The sequence below is a fragment of the Plasmodium vinckei genome (assembly GCF_900681995.1).
Source record: "Plasmodium vinckei vinckei genome assembly, chromosome: PVVCY_05".
In the NCBI taxonomy this organism is placed as follows: Eukaryota; Apicomplexa; class Aconoidasida; order Haemosporida; family Plasmodiidae; genus Plasmodium; species Plasmodium vinckei.
Window position 1 is genome coordinate 433,335 of NC_051297.1, and position 21,754 is coordinate 455,088.

The 21,754-nt window shown below is 23.1% G+C and overlaps 6 protein-coding genes across 6 annotated transcripts; 2 read left to right on the forward strand and 4 right to left on the reverse strand.

The window, feature by feature from the left end:
* Window positions 1-776: 776 nt before the first annotated feature.
* On the reverse strand, window positions 777-986 carry PVVCY_0501120 (conserved Plasmodium protein, unknown function; the record flags this gene model as incomplete). Its single annotated transcript, XM_008627485.1, has 1 exon — window positions 777-986. The coding sequence occupies one exon, from the start codon at window positions 984-986 to the stop codon at window positions 777-779; it is 210 nt and encodes a 69-aa protein (XP_008625707.1).
* A 1,202-nt stretch (window positions 987-2,188) lies between these two features.
* Window positions 2,189-6,088, reverse strand: PVVCY_0501130 (conserved Plasmodium protein, unknown function; the record flags this gene model as incomplete). Its single annotated transcript, XM_008627486.2, has 1 exon — window positions 2,189-6,088. One exon carries the CDS (start codon window positions 6,086-6,088, stop codon window positions 2,189-2,191), a length of 3,900 nt encoding a protein of 1,299 aa, XP_008625708.2.
* A 3,336-nt stretch (window positions 6,089-9,424) lies between these two features.
* On the forward strand, window positions 9,425-10,588 carry PVVCY_0501140 (40S ribosomal protein S2, putative; the record flags this gene model as incomplete). Its single annotated transcript, XM_008627487.1, has 2 exons — window positions 9,425-9,487; window positions 9,860-10,588. 2 exons carry the CDS (start codon window positions 9,425-9,427, stop codon window positions 10,586-10,588), a joined length of 792 nt encoding a protein of 263 aa, XP_008625709.1.
* A 1,095-nt stretch (window positions 10,589-11,683) lies between these two features.
* On the forward strand, window positions 11,684-12,544 carry PVVCY_0501150 (biotin--acetyl-CoA-carboxylase, putative; the record flags this gene model as incomplete). Its single annotated transcript, XM_008627488.1, has 1 exon — window positions 11,684-12,544. One exon carries the CDS (start codon window positions 11,684-11,686, stop codon window positions 12,542-12,544), a length of 861 nt encoding a protein of 286 aa, XP_008625710.1.
* Window positions 12,545-12,963: 419 nt separating this feature from the next.
* Window positions 12,964-16,278, reverse strand: PVVCY_0501160 (conserved Plasmodium protein, unknown function; the record flags this gene model as incomplete). The annotated part of the gene is made up of 1 exon (XM_008627489.1): window positions 12,964-16,278. One exon carries the CDS (start codon window positions 16,276-16,278, stop codon window positions 12,964-12,966), a length of 3,315 nt encoding a protein of 1,104 aa, XP_008625711.1.
* A 1,888-nt stretch (window positions 16,279-18,166) lies between these two features.
* Window positions 18,167-20,143, reverse strand: PVVCY_0501170 (U3 small nucleolar ribonucleoprotein protein MPP10, putative; the record flags this gene model as incomplete). The annotated part of the gene is made up of 1 exon (XM_008627490.1): window positions 18,167-20,143. One exon carries the CDS (start codon window positions 20,141-20,143, stop codon window positions 18,167-18,169), a length of 1,977 nt encoding a protein of 658 aa, XP_008625712.1.
* Between the last annotated feature and the right edge of the window lie 1,611 nt (window positions 20,144-21,754).

Sequence of the window (21,754 nt, forward strand, 5' to 3'; positions counted from 1 at the left end):
ATAATAAATATTGACTGCATTTTCTCCTAAAAAATATTTGCATATATTTATCCCCTTAAATATGTAATATAGCATAAAACAAAAAAAGACACGTTAGATAAAAAACATAAACATTTTTTTTTAAAAAATCTCTATTTTTTATCCATTTTAAAGTACATTAATTTATATCTCTTTTTATCAAACATAAAGTAGGTTACTCTCTTTTATGCATAATTTCCAGGTATCTAAAAGGGCCCATAATTTTGGGGTGGGCTTTCAAATATATCGATATATATAATCAAGCTATAAACTTTATGTACTTTTTTAAATTATAAAAAAAGAAAAATATACAGACATATTATTAATATGCTTATAATTGTTTTCACAAATAAGGGCAAGCCCATCTTATATTTTCTTAAAAAAATATATGAATTTAAAATATTCGTATTAGTTTTGAATTTGTAAAAAAAATAGAATTTCAACAAATTTTATAATACTAGTTTGAAGTGTAAAAACAAAAAAAATGATAAAAAGATGAATTAAATAGTAGCAGAAATTGTTATTTAAAATCGAATAAGGGAAGAGAGTTAAAAAAAATAAGTTGTAAATGCATTTTAAAAAAATTATTAACATTTTTTTGTCCCAATGGACGTTTTAAAGTTTAAATTATTCCTTTTTTTGTTAACTCGGCGTTTTTTATTCTGGTTTGTGGAATTCATTTTATTTGTCTATTCTTCAAGATCCTTGGAATGCACACAAATGGGTAATTTATTTGTTTCTCCATTTTGTATCTTATATTATCTGCCTTCACAACTTTTTATTAACAAGTCAGCTGAACATAAAAAAATTGAAGCAACGGATGTTATTGTAAGAGCAACACAATCACATAATGCCTCAGCTAAATTACAACATGGATCTTTTGAGCGGGGCGCTTCATATAATATATATCCTGGATAATATACTGGGGTATATACCGTATCATAGCTATAATATTGTTTGTAATACATTGTAATAAACTTAAAAAAAAAAATAAAACAATATAAATTAATATGGTACACTATAATATGTAATACCTTGTGATGCGTATATAAAAATATGTTGCTTTGAATATTTTCGAATTTTATTTTTTTCTCTTTTCGAAATTGTTAAAAATGTGTTTTAAATATAACTCTCTACAATTGTTCTTAAAAAATAAAATTAAATAATTACACCTCCTTAAATTTTGTATACAAAAAATAGACAGAAATATAAACGTTCCAATTTAAAATTTTCATTGACAAATAAAATTTGCAACTTCAATAGTAAATCAAAATAAAATTATAAAAATATTAACATAATATATTAAAAAAATATAAAAAAATAGCTTTTTGCTCAGAAAATCCTTCCATTGTCAGAAAAATACCTTGCATGTTCAGGAAACTACCTTACGTGTTCAGAAAAAATTCACCTTATTATTTTTTTTTGCATGCATAATATATAATTTTTTTTTTAATTTGGCTTAAAAATCAATAAATATAACGTTCATAATATTGCTATTGAAATAAGCAAAAGGATTTAATTGGCCATGTCCTATGAAAATGGCATCCATAAAATGCTTATATTGACGTATTTTTTTGGGGGGTTAATTTTTTTAGTAAATTCCATTGAAACGTACAATAATGAAATTAAATAATTTGAGGAATATGGAGAAAAATTTAATGCAAATTTTTCTCCGATATATGACTTTTTAAGTAACAAAACCCAAAAGTTACAACGCCCTCATCTTGGCGGTATCAATGAAAACGTAGCAAAAATCAAAGACCATATATGTCTAAATTATAGAATTTCACAAATAAGTTAAAAGTTTAATTAATTTAAAGAAATAATAATTACAAAAAAAAAATGATAAAACAAAAACAACAAAAAAATACGTTAAGACAAAATTGAGCGCACATAAATAGCGTTCTACAAACAAATTTATAATATTCTTAAAAAAGTCAAATATAATAAAATACAAATAGCGGATTTATTTATACCCAAAAATATATAGTTTTTTTAAAAATAATGCATATTATTATATACATATTTATATACACAATTTTTGTATATATCATAAGATCGGAAAAATATAACCCCTTTTAATATAATACATTTTTCGGTATTTAAAAAATAATAAAAATATATTATTCTATTTCTTATCATTTAAATGATAATATTCCGTCATTATATTTTAAGCAGCTTTCGATTTAAATTTGCTTAACATTGGTGGCTTTGTCTTTGCAATTTTGTTTAAAAAACCAGGAGTTTTAATTAAGTTTGCTTTAGGAGGACCACTTACTACATTTTTAGAAAATTTTGGAACAATTTTAATAATTGGTTTTGATGGTACATGGTTTATATTTTCATTTATTTTTTTCTCTTCATTGCTTGAATTGTTTTTTATTTGCTCGTCATGTTTATTTAGTGAATCAGCGGTCTCTGTTGAATCTTTAGTAAGGGGAGTTGGTGTGTTTAAGTTTCCAGATGATTCTACAACAGATGTATTATCAGTTTTAATAGAATCCGGACTTAATTGAGTATCACTATTTTTATTTTCATCAATCTTTATATTTTCATTCATATTTTTTACATCAAAATTATTTTGGTTTTCTTTGTTTTCGTTTTTAACCGGTAATGCTTTTAATGTTGACATGTTTTTTAAATTATTCAATTTTTTAATGAAATTATTTTTTTTTATAAGAACTTTTTCAACATTGTTTTTAGGGAAACACATTTTAGCTTTTAAAGGATGTTTCAGTATGTTCGATTTTTTTGTTGCAAAATTGTCTTGCTTGTTATTTTCAGTTCCGACCTCAGTCTTTTCAACTGCCTCTGCTTTTTTTTCGTCAACCTTTTCTTCAACTTTTTCTTCAACTTTTTCTTCAACTTTCTCTTCAACTTTTTCTTCAACTTTCTCTTCAACCTTTTCTGCTTCCTTCACCTTTTTTTCAACCTTTTCTACTGCCTCTGCTTTTCCTTTAAAGACGCCATTTTTACCAAATTTTAGTGGAAATTTCGGTGCAAATTTTTTTGAAATTCCAACTTTTGGTGCTACCTTAGAAGGTAAATCAGCAGATTTATTAATGTCTGGCTCTTCAGTTTCTTTTTCTTTTTCTTTTTCTTTCTCATCACTTACGATTGTCATTTTTTCATTGGGCTTTGATATAAATGAACTCTCAGCAGTATCATTTACATTTTCTTGACTTAAAGGTTGATTTTGATTATTTTCTATGATCTCAGATTTATTGCCATCTTGAGTTGGAGAAAATAAGTTTAGGTTCATTATTTTAGAAATTGTTTCAGATGTATTAAATAATGACAAATCAGGTGTAGCCCATGTTTTTCCTGTTTCTTCATCTTTTTCACCTTCCTCTTTCTCTAACATTTTCTCAATATTTTTTTTTACCACATTTTCTATAAATTTTCTTTCATTTGTATTATTATTATCAGTCTTATTTAAACTGTTTTTATCTTTTTCTTTTTTTAAATCCTTCAAAGATGGTATATTTTTTATATTTTTCTTTAGACCCATTTCTTTATGAATTTCCATTTTTTCTTCACCACCACATTTCTTTTCTTCTAATTTTGTTTTGCTCAACAGTGTTTCATCTACCTCTGGTTTTTCCTTTTCTTCAGACTCAGTATTTTGAGTAACCCCTTTTTGGGAATTAGGTTCTGAAACATTCTCTTCTATTTTTTTCGAATCTTTATCAATCTTTTCAGTGTCACATGCTTCTTTTTTTTCCACCTTTAAAGTCACACTTTTTTTTACCATCGATTTGTTAAGCTTTGGCATTTTTGCCATTTTTGGCATCATCTTTTTCACTAAAATTTTGTTTATGCTGCTTTTTGATACCGCAACTTCCTCTTTCTCCTCCTTTTCCTCTTTTCCTTCCTTTCCTTCCTTTTCTTCTTTTTCCTCCTTTTCTTCTTTTTCTTTTTTTTTCAACTCACTGGTATTTTGCTTTACACAAATTTTAGATGCGTATTTTTTCACCAAAGTTTTAGCTACAACACCTTTAGAGGTCGGTTTGAAAATTCCAGGTCCCAATTTTGCCAACTTCTCATTATTTTCAGAAGTCTTAATATTATCATTTTTCTCGCTAGTGTTAGGTTCAACACTTTCTTTTACTTCATCCTTCCCACTCTTACCTCCCAACGAGTCCTCCGTTTTTTTTTCATCAGGTTTATCATTTATTTTTACATTTTTTAAATCGAGATTATTTGTGGCTATATTTTCATTTCCACTTTTAATTTGACCAACATTATCAACAATTTCTACCTTCTTAGTTTCATTAATTTTATTTTTTCCAGATTTAATATCACTACATTTATTTTTTATGTTATTAGTTCTTTTGCATATTATGGGTCCACTTCTATTTCTACTTCCTACATAATTATTTGAAAGTTTCGGATTAAGAAAATTCATGTCTTTTGTTTTGCCTACTATATTAGACATGTTTAGTGATAACAATTTTTTATCAAAATTAAAAAAAAGTTTATTTATTTTATTTTGTTCATTAATAAAAATTTGTTTTCCTATTTTATTTCCATTTAATGTGTTTACTATTGATAAACTTTTTGTTTTTTTTTCAACTTTGTTTGGATTCATTTTAAAGATACTACCATCATCTAATTTATTTATAAAAGATAATTTTTTTTTTTTTTCAATATTATAATTTGAATAATATTTAGAATCTTCATCAATTTCACTTATACTGCCATTTCGAGAAATCACATTATGGATAGATATTACACTTTCACGCTTTGTATTATATTTTACAAATTCTATATTATCCTTTTTTACATTATTAATATCTATATGTTCAGTCATTTTATAACATAAAATACTGCTTGTACTAATTTGTTTTTTATTTATAAAAGATGGGCATTTTGAAAATAAAGACATTTTTTCTCTTTCCAAATTGGTACTATCCAATTGTAGACCCTTTTTTACTTCAAGTTCTTTTTGGTCATCCACCATTTTAATATGTTTTATACTTTTTTTTTTATTTTTTTCAATACCTTGAAATGGATGCACTAAACTTATATCCTTATCAAGATTTTCATCTTCATACCTGCTAATACTTTCACTACCATCACTTAAACTCATAAAGGTTTCTTCATATCTATGACCTGAATTTCTTTTACTTTGACCATTACTATCTTTTCGAGAACGAACACTAGTATTGCAACTGTAGAGATCCGAATCTTTTTTCTTATTATATATTTTTTTAATATTTTCTTTCATAATATATTTATTATTTTTAACAAATTCTTCAATTTCACATACTGATTTAGTTTCTCTTCTTTGCTCATTCATTGTTTTTATGTCATTTAAAACTTTATTATCCTTATTTTTTATATTTTTAAATAAACAATTAAAATATAATTTATTTTTTTCATAATTTAGACGTATGCTTACTGGGCACCTATTTGTTTTACCTGACTTGTTTCCTTCTTTTTTATTATTCACGTATTTTCTTTCCTTCAAATTATAAATATCACTGCTTTCTTTTTTTTTGTCATTCTTTTCTTTAGCCACTACCCTGAAATTAGCTACTAACTTATTTTTTACAACTTTTTTAATATTTTTTTTTTTCTTTTGAATAGCTCTTTTGATTATTCTAAGAAAGGGGGATAGACAAATTTGGTTTCCTCCATTTAAATATATATTATTTATTTTCCTTAAAATTTTATTATTACTTTTTTCTTTTTGTAAATCGAAAGCACTATCCTTTATTGCACTACTTTGAGAGTGTTTTAAAACACTTTTTTTTCGATCATTGACTTTTTTTATTTTTCCATAAAATTTGACACCTTTAGAATTTTTTAAATATTTTGAAATAAATGTTTTAAATTCATCACTAATATTTATATCGTGATCAAGTGAATTATTTAATTTGTCTTTTTCTTCATAACATTCTTTAAAATTTTTATTATTAATTCTTTTTTTTGCTTTCCCTTTTACTTTTAAACGGAAATTTTTATTTTTCAAAACTTCATCATCACTTAAATTTACAACAGCTACAATATCATGTAGCTCATTGTTTTGCAACCTTATCGAACTTTTTATTTTTATTTCATTCATGTTTATTAATAATTGGGACTACAATTATATATTATCCTGATTTTGTAAATAATCTGTTAAATTCTTTCATTCCAATTACTAATATGTAACTCTTAAGTTACAGTGTAAATATATCAAAATATAAAAGACAAATATAAATAGTTGAGTTTATTTTTTTATTCTGATATGTACACACACTATCTCTTTCTCATATATCCTCCCATTATTATTTTTTTTTTTAAATATAAATTTTGTGTGTAAATTTTTTTCACTATGTTTTATAAGCTTCTACATTAGTTTCCTAAACTATTTAGTGTAATAAGATTTTCTTTTTATGTGTTTTTTTTTACGGGGGGTGGGGGCATTTTTTCTAAAAAAAAAAAATGAGCAAAATAAAAATGAATATATAAAAAAAAAAAAATTGTATTAAATTTATTGAAAAATCTTAAATCCAAATGAAAAAAAATAATAATTACAATGAAAAATATTCTCTGTATTTTTATTAAAAATATATATACTTTGATAATAAGGATTTAGATTTAATCCGGCCATCCATTAAAACAACATTGACTATATACCTTAGGGTCTACAATTTAAAGAAAAATAAAATAGCAAGCCAAATATAAATATGTATAAAATTTTGTGTGTGTTTTTTTTTTTTTTTTTTTTTTTGAAAAAATATAATAAAAATTAAATCGGTTATATAAATTATAAAATTTGAAAAAACTTAAATAAAAATAAAATTGTATAGAACAAATTGTCGCTAGAAAATGTTATAAAAATTTTAAGCGTCTTTCCATGTGTATATATTACATTCTTTACAAAAAAAAACACAAATAAAGAAATAACATTTTTTAAAACTGTATTTAATTAAATTTACAAACAAAAAAATAATTTTCGAATATCTATAAAAAGGGTGGCAACACATAAATTACAACTTTTATTTAGAACAAAATTAAATAGTTGTAAGGAAATTTTTAAGGGTAATAAAAAAAATTGTCATTTTACATTTTAGGGAAAAATATGGAATGCCATAACTTAGCAATATTAATAAAATAAAATTATGATTTTACAAAAAAAATTTTGAAATAAATTATTTAATAATAAAGAAAATTCAGGAAAAACTAAAATGTAGAATAAATAATAATTCAAATAAATGGAAATCCATATATATTTATTATACACACTTTCTTTAGTAATAGTTTCCTTATTTTGTTTTATATACCTTTCTAAGGAAGCCTTTTGAATAAATGTACTTCATTTGGTTGTATTGTAATAAATAATGAGACATCATGACTATTTTATAAATATTAATAAATCTTTGATTTACTCTTTGAATATTTTATTATATATCAAAATATAAAATTTGAGAAAATTTTTATTGTTAAATTGTTCAAAAAATGAGGGGAAAATGAAACCCATATGTTTGTGTTTAAATAAAACTTTCAAATTTATTTTTTTATTAAACTTTTAACAAAAAAAAGTGTAAAAAATTATATAATTATATCTCGAACAATTTAACATTTAAAGAAAAAAATATATACATGTGTGTGTCTTAAAGTTGAGAAGCTAAATTTTATAATATATTTTTTTATTGGTTGGGAAGCTCTTCCCCTTTTAACAATATAATTATACCGTATTAAAAATGTCAGCAAATATAATAATATATTGCATGTCTTTCAAATCATATATTTTCCATTTACATCCCCAAAAGTAATAATAAAAAAAATAAATGTGTTTTTCCTTAAAATAATTTGAATCGTAAGTGTATAAAAATATAAAGATTTATTTATATATAACCATACCACATTTTATAAGTCTGAATAATATATTTTTTTAGCATGCATTACTACAGTTTTCATATATGTAACACCACTGTTGTTATACCTGGTTTATTGCTTAGAACATATATTTTAAATTGTCCCTATATTTAAATAACTAATTTATTTAACCCATTTTATTTAAAAAAATATATAATTATAATTGTAAAATTTATTAACATATTAACAAAAACATTTCCAATATGACCGTGTGAAAAAAAATAAAGAAGAGACAATTATTTTTTTGTCCATACTTAAAAGGGTATAATATACACATAATATATATACTCATTTTTTAATATATATAAAATACCATTTAACAAAAATACATATTTTTAAAGGTTGAAGTTGTTATACATAAAAGGGTTTATAATTTCCAAATTTATATTATAAAAATATACCTTAAAAAAATTAAGCCTTATGAAAATAGCATAACTAATAAAGAAGAATATAATATGTTTTATAAAAAATATATAACTTATTTTAATTGGAAAAAATTTTATGTATAAGTCATAAATAATTTTAAAATATTTTAAAAGTTATGTAATAGCAATAATAATAATGATAAAAATTCTGAACAGTCATAAAAAAAATGGCTAAATCAAAAATAATACTATTTTTTCAGTATATAAAATATATAGGGTATTAGGGACCCCTCAATTCACCCCTCTTATCGTTGAAAAATATAATAGGCCTTATAAAATATTTAATGGGAAAATGTAAGCAATAACGGAAAAATTTATATAACATCATGCATATAATATTGCATTATATATATGTATATACCCATATATTATTTATAATTTATTTTCTTATTCTGTTTTTATATAATATTGCTTAAAGATTTATAAGAGGCTATAATATGTAAAATACCGTGCGGTTTGCTTAAATTTTTTTTAATTATATGGCATATATTTATTAATAATATATTAACACTATTTGTATTGTGCCCCCAAAGGTAATCCGTTTTTTATGAATTTTCTATACAAAAATAATATGATATGCATATAATAATATACCTATAATATTATGCATACACTTAAACATATATTATAACGCTTTATATTCCTTTTTCCCTCAATTTTTTTTATCGTATTATATAATAATTAAAAAAAATATATATGTACATTATATTATTGCATTTTTTCACTGCTCCTCTTTTTTTAATAAAATCTATAATTAAATATTTGTAATAAATAATATATATGCAATGCCTATGTAACAATATATTTTTGATTTACAATTTTTGTATGATTTAAAAAAATAAACACAAAAAATATATGTTTTAGATAAATGAGAATAATTATATACATATAATATATTTATGATCATGTATAAAAATTAATTATCATTATATAGAAAGATACAAAAGCTAATTTATAGTATTGTGCTAATTCTTTTAATACAATAATAAATATAAATAAATAATATATATAGGTATTGTTCATACACTATTTGAATAGCCAAAATATATATTTAATAATTAATTTCCATTATTAATAATAATATAAATACTTTTAAAAAATATATATTCAAAATGAGTAATAAGAAGGTACAATCCCCTAAGGAAGAAAGCATTGCTAAAATGCTTATTTGTAAAGTAAGTTTATAAACTTCAAAATAAATAAAAAAATGCCAACGTATATAAAACAAACATGCTTTATAGAGATATGTAATATCTAGCTATATGAATTTTTTTTTTTCTATTTTTTTTGCTTTTTGGTATATGACAAAGCCATTTGTATGCGTAAATATTCGTGCTGAGCCTATTGCATAAAAATAAACAAAATAAATAAAAAAATGGGTCAGCGCATATTTTGAGAAAAAAATCCGTATACAAGCGTGGCAAACATTTGTTGTATTTATTATACGAGCATATGCATATTACTTTATACATATGTGATATGATAATATGGTATATATAAGTATGTACACATGAGTTTGCTTTTTTTGATCCATTTCACTTTGTTAGGTTCACATTGGAACTAAGAATTTAGAAAACAAAATGAAAAGATATGTATATACAAGAGCAAAAGATGGTGTACATATAATAAATTTAGCAAAAACATACGAAAAGCTACAATTAGCAGCAAGAGTTATTGTAGCAGTAAGCAATCCCGCTGATGTTGTTGTCGTATCAGCAAGGCCATTTGGTAGTAGAGCTGTTTTGAAATTTGCTCAATATACAGGTGCTCAAGCAATTGCAGGAAGATGGACCCCTGGTATGTTAACTAACCAAATTATACAAAAATTTATAGAACCAAGATTATTAATTGTAACAGATCCAAGAACTGATGCACAATCAGTAAAAGAATCTGCATATGCAAACATTCCAGTTATAGCATTATGTGATTCAGATTCCCCACTAGAACACGTAGATATAGCAATTCCATGTAATAATAAAGGAAAAGAATCAATTGCATTAATGTATTGGTTATTAGCACAAGAAGTTTTATATTTAAAGGGATCCATACCAAGATCTCAAGCATGGGATGTTATGGTTGATATGTTCTTATGGAGAGATCCAGAACAATTTGAATTAAAAAATTTAGCAAATGAAGAAGCTACACCTACTGCTCCTCATTTAGCTGATAACCAATATGCTACTGATGCACCATATGATGATTGGAATAAAAAAGACGATTGGAATGATAATGCAAATGAAGAATGGAAAAACCCAATTGCTGTTGATGAATGGTAATCAAAATTGCCATTATTTCGTATTTAACCATTGAAGCATTTTGAGCACGCGCATATATTATCTTATGCATTCCAAATAATTTTTTATTATACTTTTATTATACCAACTTTTGCGAGACAAATCATGTGAATTACATAAAAGAAATCAAGAAAAAAAATAATAACAAAACAAAAAATAAATATAGGAGTAAATACTACACGCTTAGATATACATTGTTATAAAAAAAAATATTTGTAACAAATACTATGGTCTTAAAAATTACAAAAAATTGCGTATTTTATATATTTTTAAGTCCTTTTTTATATACCCTATAATTTACACTAACTTTTTATTGACGTTTTTTATTTCATATCATTAAACTTTTTTTTTAAATTAATCATAAAACTAAAATTATAGTAATATTTATTTATAAAAAAACAAAAAAATATGGAAAGAAAAAAGTATAGATATTTTATTATAAAAATTTATACTTTTTTTACTATATGTATCATAAACATATTAAGTGTTCGATGATTTGTATATATGGTGGCATTTGGCTAGTTAAAATAAAAATATTGCATAGTCATGTAAAATTTACTATTTATAGCGAACCATTACGTTTTTTATGGAATATTCGATAAATTTACCTGACTTTGCAATATATTTTTTTTAACTAGCTAAAATTTCAAAACTATTTTATTTAAACTGAGTGTGTAACACTAATATTCAAATTGTTAATTTTTATAAATCGCGTAAATTTATATATGTAGAAAATTTCACGATAAACAGAAATGGTGAAATATACAAAACATGAATATGTGTGTTAAAAAGTGATGTTGCTTTATAAAGGGATGTTTTATTTTTTGCGCCAATAAATACAATCTAGCTATATGTGAAAATGGCGACCACATATACGTACAGAACTAACCTGTCAAATAGTGAACAAAATGGCTAATAAAGTGGCAAATTTTAAAACCTTAAAACGTATGTATATTTAAAAAAAAACATACTTACACAATTTTCATTACATCAATTTATATAATTTTTTTTATCTTTCTGTATTTTTAAATAAATAAAATTTTTAATACTTTTTTTTAATTTATAAGAATAATACAAATGGAGAAAGAAAATGAAATACAGTATGAACGATTTTACGAAAAATTTAATGCACGCCACTTGCATTTCGATGAATTGGATTCTACACAGTTATATTGCAAAAGAAATATGAAGTTGTTTATACAAAATGGTGAGTTAAAAAATGAAGAAAATATGATAATAGTTAGTTGTAATTCTCAAACAAATGGTATTGGAACAAGAGATACAAAAAATAAGGTCGATAGAGTTTGGGTATCTGAAAATGGAAATGTATTTATTTCAATTATAAATTTATGGAAAATTGAAGATATACAAAAAATTAATTGCTTAGCTCAAACATGTACTGTTGCTATAAGTAAGACATTAGAAGAATTTCATTTATTAACACAAATTAAATGGATAAATGATGTTTTAGTTGATTATAAAAAAATATCAGGATGTCTTGTAAATTTATTTTATTTAGATGAATTTCCTGATTTAGAAAAAAAATATGTTTGTGTAATTGCTGGAATAGGTATTAATGTAAACTTAACAGATAATAATATATTATCAAATAATTATACATCAATAAAAAAACAGTTAGAACAAGATTTTAATGTCTCTAGTTTAGTACCATCAGTAGACCAAGTTATTCAAAAATTAATCAACCATTTTTTTATATCTATAAATAAATTAAGAGATGAAAATTTCTCATATTTCTTAGAATATATAACAGTTAGACTTTTATATAAAGGAGAAATAGTTATAATAGATCAAGACAATCATCAAATAGTTGGATATTTAAAAGGTATATTACATGATGGTTCAATCATATTACTAAATGATCAAAATGAAATAATTTATGCAAACACTGGGCATTTACGTTTGTATAGAGGATCCTAATTATATTTTTCATGCACTACATTTTTGCTAACTGTTTGTTTAATACTGTAAATGTTATACCCCTTTTTTTCACACTTTACACGTTTTTTATCTTAAGAGTTTTTTACCAAATGCAGGGACACCACTCTCTCCATTTTTATAAAAAACATTTGCATAAGACAGTAAACCTTTTTTAAAAAGTAAAATATTCATACATTCGTTTTGGACTTTCGTATTATTATACATTTAAAAATTAACTTATTTAATATCATTCATTTGTATGCACAGTTCATATAGTATTGAAAAAATAAAAAAAAAATCAAAAAAAATGTAGCGAATTGGGAGGTAGCCAAATAAATAAACTATAAGTTATAACAAACATGATTAATTACAACTTATACAATGTAATAATAAAAAATAAAACTTCCTATTTCTATAGATTAACAATCTGATAGTGGTAAAAAAGACGAATTTTTCTTCTCTACATTCGCTAGTTTGTTGTTTGTACATGCGTTTTTTTTATTACTGGGATTAATATATTTGCTGCATAAACTGTTGTAATAATTAGTAGCTTCAGAAGATGGATTTAATATTACTTTGGTACTTAAAGGACATATATGTGAATTTGTTTCAGAGTCTAATTTATTTTCTTTATAATTTTGATTATAGATGGTAAATTTTTTATCGATATTTTTATTAATTACTTGGGTTCCTGTTTCATTAAAATTTGTTTTAAAATAGACAGGATTTTCTTTCCCTTTAAATGAAGAAATAATATTATTTATATAAGCATCTTTTACATTATTATTTTTTTTTATAATTTCATGAATATCAATTTTAATAGATATCGAATCATTATTTATACAGTTTTTTAGTATACCCCAATTATTATAGCCAAACCAAGGAAATGCAGAATAGTTGTAAAAGCAATATTTTTTTTTATAAATTCCACAAGTTACTGAATATATGATATCACAAAATCCAGTATAAGAAAATAATAAATCAATATAATTATTATAAGATGAATTTATTTTATTATTTATATTTAATAATATAAAAAAATCATTGATAATTGTTTCTGTTTTAAATTCTGGGGATACAACATAATTATTTTCACTTGAGCATAACAAAGATATTTTTTTTACATTCCATTGGATAGTTAATAAAATCTTTTCAGAATTTTCTTTGATATTATAATTTTTTAAGTTACTTTCTTTTACTATTTTATTTTTTTCACAAAAACTTGGCTTGATCTTGTCTTTTACATTTTTGAAGGGTTCCTCTTTATTATTTATATAATTACTTTCAGTCTTTTCCTTTATTTCTTTATAAATTTTTATATCATTTTTTTTGTTAATATTTAATCCATCTATGTTTTCTTCCCCACTTCCACTATTGTCACTATTTTCTGTTTTTATAATTTTATCTTTATTTACATGTTTTGTAATTCTCAAACTATCTTCTAATGTCTTATCTTTTTTAAATGGCTCACTATTAAAATGGGAAGTTTTATTTGTTTCTTTATATGATGTTGGATTTGAATTATTTCTAAAATTATGGAAAAAAGCATCAACAGATTCGAGTAAGTTACTTTTCAAACTATTACCATGATCGTCGTTTTTATTTTTTTCTACTTGTTCTACATTTTTACAGTATCCTCTTTTTTTGATAATAAATTCATGTCGCTTATCAGGACTTACAACATTATGGTTATTTCCAATCCGTAAACATTTTCCTTTTTCAAAATTTATTTTAAAGCATTTTAATAAATTTATACCATTATATTTAGATGCAGCTTTAGGTGAATATGCACAAGTTCGGCTAGTTTTATTTGTTTGCATAATTTTACTAATTTCTCCTTTTAATCGACTACTAAAATAATTGTCTGTATTTTCATCTTTACCCATATTTTCACTTTCTGTATTATCATTCATATTTTTTGTTTTTTTTATTAAATTATTTTTTATTTTATAATAAGAGATATTATTACCTTTAAATAGTGTAATATCATTAGGAGGTATAAAATGAATGTTATTTTGGCTAGCCACACAAGGTTTTGAGGATGGACATAAAACAGAATTTGATTCTTTTTTTAATCCAATTATATTATATATAGGTAATTTATTTACTTGTTTTTCTCCTCCACATTTTCTTAAATATATTTTTTGCATATTATATAAACTATTTTCATTAATTAAATTATTTTTTCTTACATTCTGTTCAGTATCTACATTCTTAGGATGTTTTATTGGGGAAATAATTCCAAACTTATAATTTTTTAAATTTCTAATTTCCTTCTCATCATGTTTACCTATTTGTTCTTGCATCAAACAACTGTTATTACAACTTATGCAATTTTCATTATTTCCTTTATTTGGTATATCATTTTTAAGATTCATCAAGTTTGAACAACCATAGTAGCTATCATAATTTTTAAAACATTTGGCCCCATTTTTTGTTTCTTCAAGATAATTATTAGAGTTATCATAAATAATATTATTATTTTCTGACTTGTTCATAATATTGTTCATTTTTTTAGAATCATCATAATTTTCATTCATAATAAATTTATTTTTGGCTAGTTCATTAAATGTATGTACATCATGTAAGTGTAGTGGCATATCTTTGTATCCCATCCTAGTAGTATCATTATTATTTATATTTACAAATTCCTTTTTCTCATTTCTTATATCATAATGTATATTATGTACTTCGTCCATATGTATTGCCTTATTATCTGCATCTATATTTAACTTATCTTTGCATCTATGGTAGGGTTCTACAATTTTTGGCTTATTATTGTACTGCTCATATTTCGTTTTATCAGAAATGTTATCCATATTTGTATATGTACATGTGTGCTCTTTTATATTTTGTAAAGAATTTGGAATATCCTGTAAAGTTTTATTATCCATATTTAGAGGCAATTCTGTAATGGGATCATTTTTTACATCTACTTTATTTTCAATATTAGATAAATTATTCATTTTTTTTATTTTATCATTTTTTTTGATATTTCTTAATTCAAGATCCCAATCCGTATAATAACTTGTGAATAAATTTCTACTATCCAATAAATCTCCAAAATTATTTTCAGGTTGAACATTATAAATTTCTGGTTGTTTAAAATGGGAAATATATATTTCATGAACCTTTTTTCTAATATTGTCTGTTTTTATAATTGTATTATCAATTGGATCTACTAACTTATTTGAAAAGTAGATTCGATTTGTATCATCATTTATATTGTTTATATTTTCATGTCCATTATTTTTAAAATTATTTATTTCATAAATTTTTTGTGTAACTATATTAGAATCATTACAGCAGTAATTATTTTCTGCATCTAAACAATTACGATATTCATCATTTTTTAAAAAAAAGAAAGTATCTTTATCTATTTCTTTTATTTTATCTCTACTTTTATTATGGCAATTATCACAATTTATATTTCTATTTCTGTCTAGCGAAAAAAAGTATCTATTTTCAATATTATTTTGTTCAGAATTTTTATTACATAATTTGTTCATTTCTTTTAGAGAATTATCATTATCAATTTCTTTAGGCAAATATATTTTAGTATTTATTTCATTTTGCGATATTTTTAAGTTATTAAAATTATTTGAATTGCATTCTGTACATGTATTAATATAATTTTTACCATAGTCAGGTCCTAAAGATTTTTCTTTATAATTTGTTTTGGTTATCTTACCGCTGTCTTCATTAATTTGATTGATCATTTTCTGAGTCTCCATTTTGCTAATCCCATCACAAGTCTGTTTATTTTTTTCGCCAAATAAAAAAAAAACAAAAATACTCTACTTATATCCACAATATAATTTGCAAGTGCGGCTAAAATTGGAATCAAAATCAATAACTTATTTGTAAGACTTACAATATTGTTAAAATTTAAACAGTATCTATTTTTTTGTAAACTTTGTGAAAAAATATTAATCTTACTTTACAACATATGTATATATAGACTTGAAAAAAAAATAAATGAACAAATAGCTAAATGGTCAGGTAAAAATCATAGAATAATACGAATAATAATAAATCATATATATAGTTGTATGCATATTTGTTTTATTATTATAAATTTTTCTTTCTCGTATTCCTTTTATTACAAAATTTTTTCTTTTCTTTTTTTTTTTTTTAAATTTTCTGATTTTTAAGTACAAAAATGTGTGTCAAAAAGTATTCGTAGGTTTTATATATTTGCCTTCCTACAATAAATATGTTTAATTAAATTTATTATTAAAAAATTTATATATAATAAAATAAAAAACAAAAAAGTAGAATAATACAATATGAAAGAAAAAAGAATTGAACGATATTTTATAAATTCCAAAAAGGGTTGCATAAGCAAAAAGGTAACAGTTGCCTGTTCTATCACAAAAATTGTTAACTATTTTTTTTTTTATTTTATATAAGTATTATTTTATTTATGTAATGATCAGCTATAGCCTTATAATCAATACTGAACAAAATGTAAAAGAAAAGAACAAAGAATATACACGTGCAAAAATATTCATAAATATAGATTAAATATATGTGTGTAAATATAGGAGATATGTATTATAATTTTACAGGGCCATATTAGTTATATGTGATAGCGATACAAGAATAATATTTAAAAGGAAATCCCCCCCCAAAAAAAAAAAAAAAAAATAACGATACTTGAAAATACCATTTAATCTGACCATGTAAGAATAAATCGTTAAAGATAAAAAATATATACATATGCATATACATGAGTAGGTGCCAGTATTTGTTCGCCCCCATACTATTGATATATGCTAAATAAAAAATATATGTATATAGCATAAAACAATTTTGTCGTTAGCACCACGTGTAATACAACTGCAAACATGCTGAGAAAATATTAAAAAATATAAAAACAATAAAAAATATAAATAATCGAATAGATAACTATTGTGTGTTGTAAAAAGAAAAAATAAAGTACCAAAATGATGACACACTTTTAAGGTTTATAATAAAATAATTCGATTGCATATTATTAAAGATAATATTTGTTTTTTTTAATAATGTGAAATTACATGAAAAGGGTATATATTGGATATGTAATGGAAGAAATATATGGTTAATTTTAATATAAAGAAAGAGAACAAATTAAAAGAGCTATATACATATGAATAATTCTGATGTGTTAATAATTTACACACTGTTTTTTTCCATACATATTAAATTACTATTATTTTATCGACCTTATGATGAATATGAAGTGAAACTTTGTTTTTATGATGTCGTAAAAAATGAAATTTAAATTTGACAAAATTTTAAATGTGTTGATAAAAACAAATTAGTAAAAAAATAGCAACGTGCCAACATGTATAGCACGAGACTATGGTCCTTCTTTTGAAGATAAATAAAATAAAAAATGCAAAAAAATATGACCAAAATATAAAAAATGCAAAAAATTATTAACAAGCTATAAAAAAAGCAAAAAAATATGACCAAGCTATAAAAAAAGCAAAAAAAATATGAGCAAGATATAAAAAATGCTAAAAATTATTAACGAAATACTAACCAAAATTTTCCACGTCACAACCATGTGAGTGTGCATTGGTATATACGTAAAAAAAGGCAAAGACAAGCATACTTATATATGTGTATAAATTTTCACTTTTTTTTTTCAGCGTCATAAGCCATGGCATTATTTATACCCTGATTGTAATCATATTTATTTTTGACTTTTTTTTGTAATAATTGGTCTTTTGATGATACACCATATTTAGCTTTATTTATTTTTTCTTCTTTACTTTTTTTATTTTTATCCATGAGATAATTATTTCTTTTTTGGAGTTCAGCAATTCCACCAGTACTACCACCTTGGGCTTGCTTGAATTGACTTAATATTTTTTTCTTTCTTTTCATTTTTTTTAATTTTCTTAAAGATTTTCTTTCTTGCTTAGACATCTCATTAGATGTTTTTACATGACCAGGTGCATAATTTTCTTCTGGTGCTTTTTTATTCTTTTCTGATAAAATAATTGGAGTATTTTCTTCAATATGTAAAGTAGCTATTTTTTCATTAGGCCCATTTAATAAAACAGGTTTGGGTATAAAATAGGAATTGGATAAAGAATCTAATGAATGCATAATTTTTTTAAATAAATTCATTAATTCTATTTTTTGTAAATTAATTTCTTTATTTTTTGATGAACCGTTCATATTATTATTTATTTCATTTTCATATTTTTTTGTATATTCATCAACTAAACTTAATTTACTTTTAGTAAAATTTAAATTATCAAAATTTACTTCATTATTATTATTATTTTCATTATCCAATATTTCTAAATCTTCTATTTTTTTTTTTTCAACATCATCAAAAAGAAAATTTTTAATTCTTTGTTTTACAACTAGCTCAATTTCTTCATTTAAAATATTTTTTTTATCTATAAAATTTCGATCTCTATTATTTAACTCACCATTATCTTCATCACTTTCAAAATCGTTACCCACAGTTTTATTTAAAAATGTATCGTTTTTATGTGTATTTACTTTAGGAATATCTACATTTAATGACAGTATACTATTTTTTGGACGATCTTGTGCAGTTACTTCTCCTGTTAATGACCAATGTTTTTTTGCAACTAATTCTTTTTCAATTTCTTCTTTTTCCATTTTTTCTTTATCAAATTCATTTGTTTCTGTATCAAAATATTTATTAGTGTATTCGTTCATTTCTTCCAGATCTCTTTCTAATTTTTTATCTGCCTCTTCCCTCATTTTCTTTGACTTTGCACTTTTATTCTCTGCCATCGCATGCATCTCCAAGTCCATATCCGCGCTTCCCTCCTCGTCTTCTTCCTCTTCTTCTTCCTCTTCATCTCCATCTTCATCGTCCTCATCATATTCCTCTTCATCTTCATCTTCATCTTCATCTTCATCGTCCTCTTCATCTTCCTCTTCCTCTTCCTCGTCCTCATCATCTTCCCCCTTGTAAAAATCGGAATACCTGATATCCCCCCCCTTATTGGGGTCCAATTCGAACTGGTTTAAATCTAAATCATCAGATAAGTCATCACTTTCTCCTTCATCTGAATTTTCTGCAAATTTATTATCTTCTATATCAGCAAATTTTTGCATTTCTTCATAGTTAAAAAATTTGTCTTCATCTTTTGTTCCATCCTCATCCTCTTCCGTTTCACTTTCTCTTGGTGATTCTGATTTGATAATTTTTCTTCGTTTTGCATTTTTGCCTTGGTCTATTTGTTGATCTAAAAATTTAACTTTTTTTTTTTTAATTTTTTTTTTTCCATTTTTTTCCCTTGTCTCTTGAATTTCTTTATCTATTTTTTTTTCAAAATTATTAAAAAAAATTGATAAATTTTCTAGCTTTTTTTCCTTTATTAAACATTCAATAAAATACCATAATTGCTCATAATCCAAATCCGAGTTGGAAATTAAAATATCATCCATTTCTTTTTCATTATAAAAATATTTAACTAAAGTATTTGAAAAATATTCAATCATTTCTAATAAATTTGTTTTATCTTCTGTATTACATTTTTTAGAATTTAATTCAACTTCACTTTTCTTTTCAAACGAACTAATTAAGTCCGTATATTTTTTAATTCTTACTTGATCCATTTTAAGACATATTTTTATATTCCTTCAATTTCTATAACATTATCAAATTATTTCATTGAAAATGTAATCCCTCTTTTAATCTATCCACTTATATATACCTCTTTGTTTATATCCCCTAACTTTGTATATTCTACCAACCTTCAACACTTTTTTCTATATTACTTCTTAATCTCCTCAGTAATATAATTAAAATCGTACTAATTATAAAATGAGTTTAAATAGATAACATTGTTTTATAAACATTTATCAAGCATTTATATTTTGCATACTCTACAAATATTTTTTTAATTTATTCAATATATATATTAATTTAAAAAATTATAAATTTTAAAGATATAAAAAATAATATCATATTGTATGCAAATATATATGAATAAATAATTTTGATAATAAAAAAAATTATATTTTTCCTTTTTTTTTTTTTTTTTACAGGTATAATAATAAAATATGCAGGCAATTATACTGCAGCATTTTTTGCAACACCACTATAAATTATGTTGCCATAAAATTTGCATATATAAATAAAATTAAAAAAATTTACATTTTTATTTTAAAGCTAATATAATAAAAATAATATTATTTTATTTTCAAATTTTTAAAACAGTTTAAAAAATAATACTCTCTCTTTATATATATTATTCAAACATATGCCTAATAAAAATTGTAACTACTTGTATGGGTAGTCCAATTATACAAAAGTACCTATCATGTTTAATATCTAAAGTATAAAAAGGTATATTATTAAATAGGGATTCAAATACGTTGTCATATTCATACCTCTTCAATTTTATTTTCCTTTTTTTTAAACATAAACAACAATGTAAATATAAACTATCAACACTACTACCACATTTAGATCCACCCCCAATACAAGCATTTAATAATATTCATCCATATATCATTCACCAAAAGTATTGATAAATATAGAATATAAAACACATAATTAAAGAAAAAATATATTTTTATAAAATAGTTCTATATAAAATTATATTATACAATATGCTCATATATACTTTGCATCCAAATTGTGTATGCATATGCATTTTCATACCCTAGCCAAGCTTGCACAAATAAATAAGCAGTAGCCATATTTTCCCGTTTTTCTCTTTTTACATTAAATTTAAAACTGTATCGTATATATAAGGCCGTTTTTTATATATTTTTAAACATTCTGGTATTTATTTTTTTTTAATTTTTAAATAAAAAAAATGATCATTTTACTTCAAATTAAAAAGAAAGAACACAATAAATGAACTGCTCTACAGAATATGTCAACCAAAATAACATCAATTATTTTTGTAAAAAAAATTAACACATTTCTATCTTTTTAAATACACGTTTAAATACCATTTTTCTACTACATACTTGTAATACTTTTTTTATTTTATTATAATAGAAAAATGTAAAAAAAAAAAAAAAAATTTTACTAATTAATCAAGTTTAGCTAGCTAAAATAGTATGAAATATTTTTATATTTTTTTTTTATCATAAGCCAAAATGTACATAGTATATATGTGTTGACTATTAAGACATAGATTTGTGGGTTATATCGAATATAATCAAATAATGGAAAAATCAATGATGGGAGAGTTCCTATTTTGTATTCCAAAG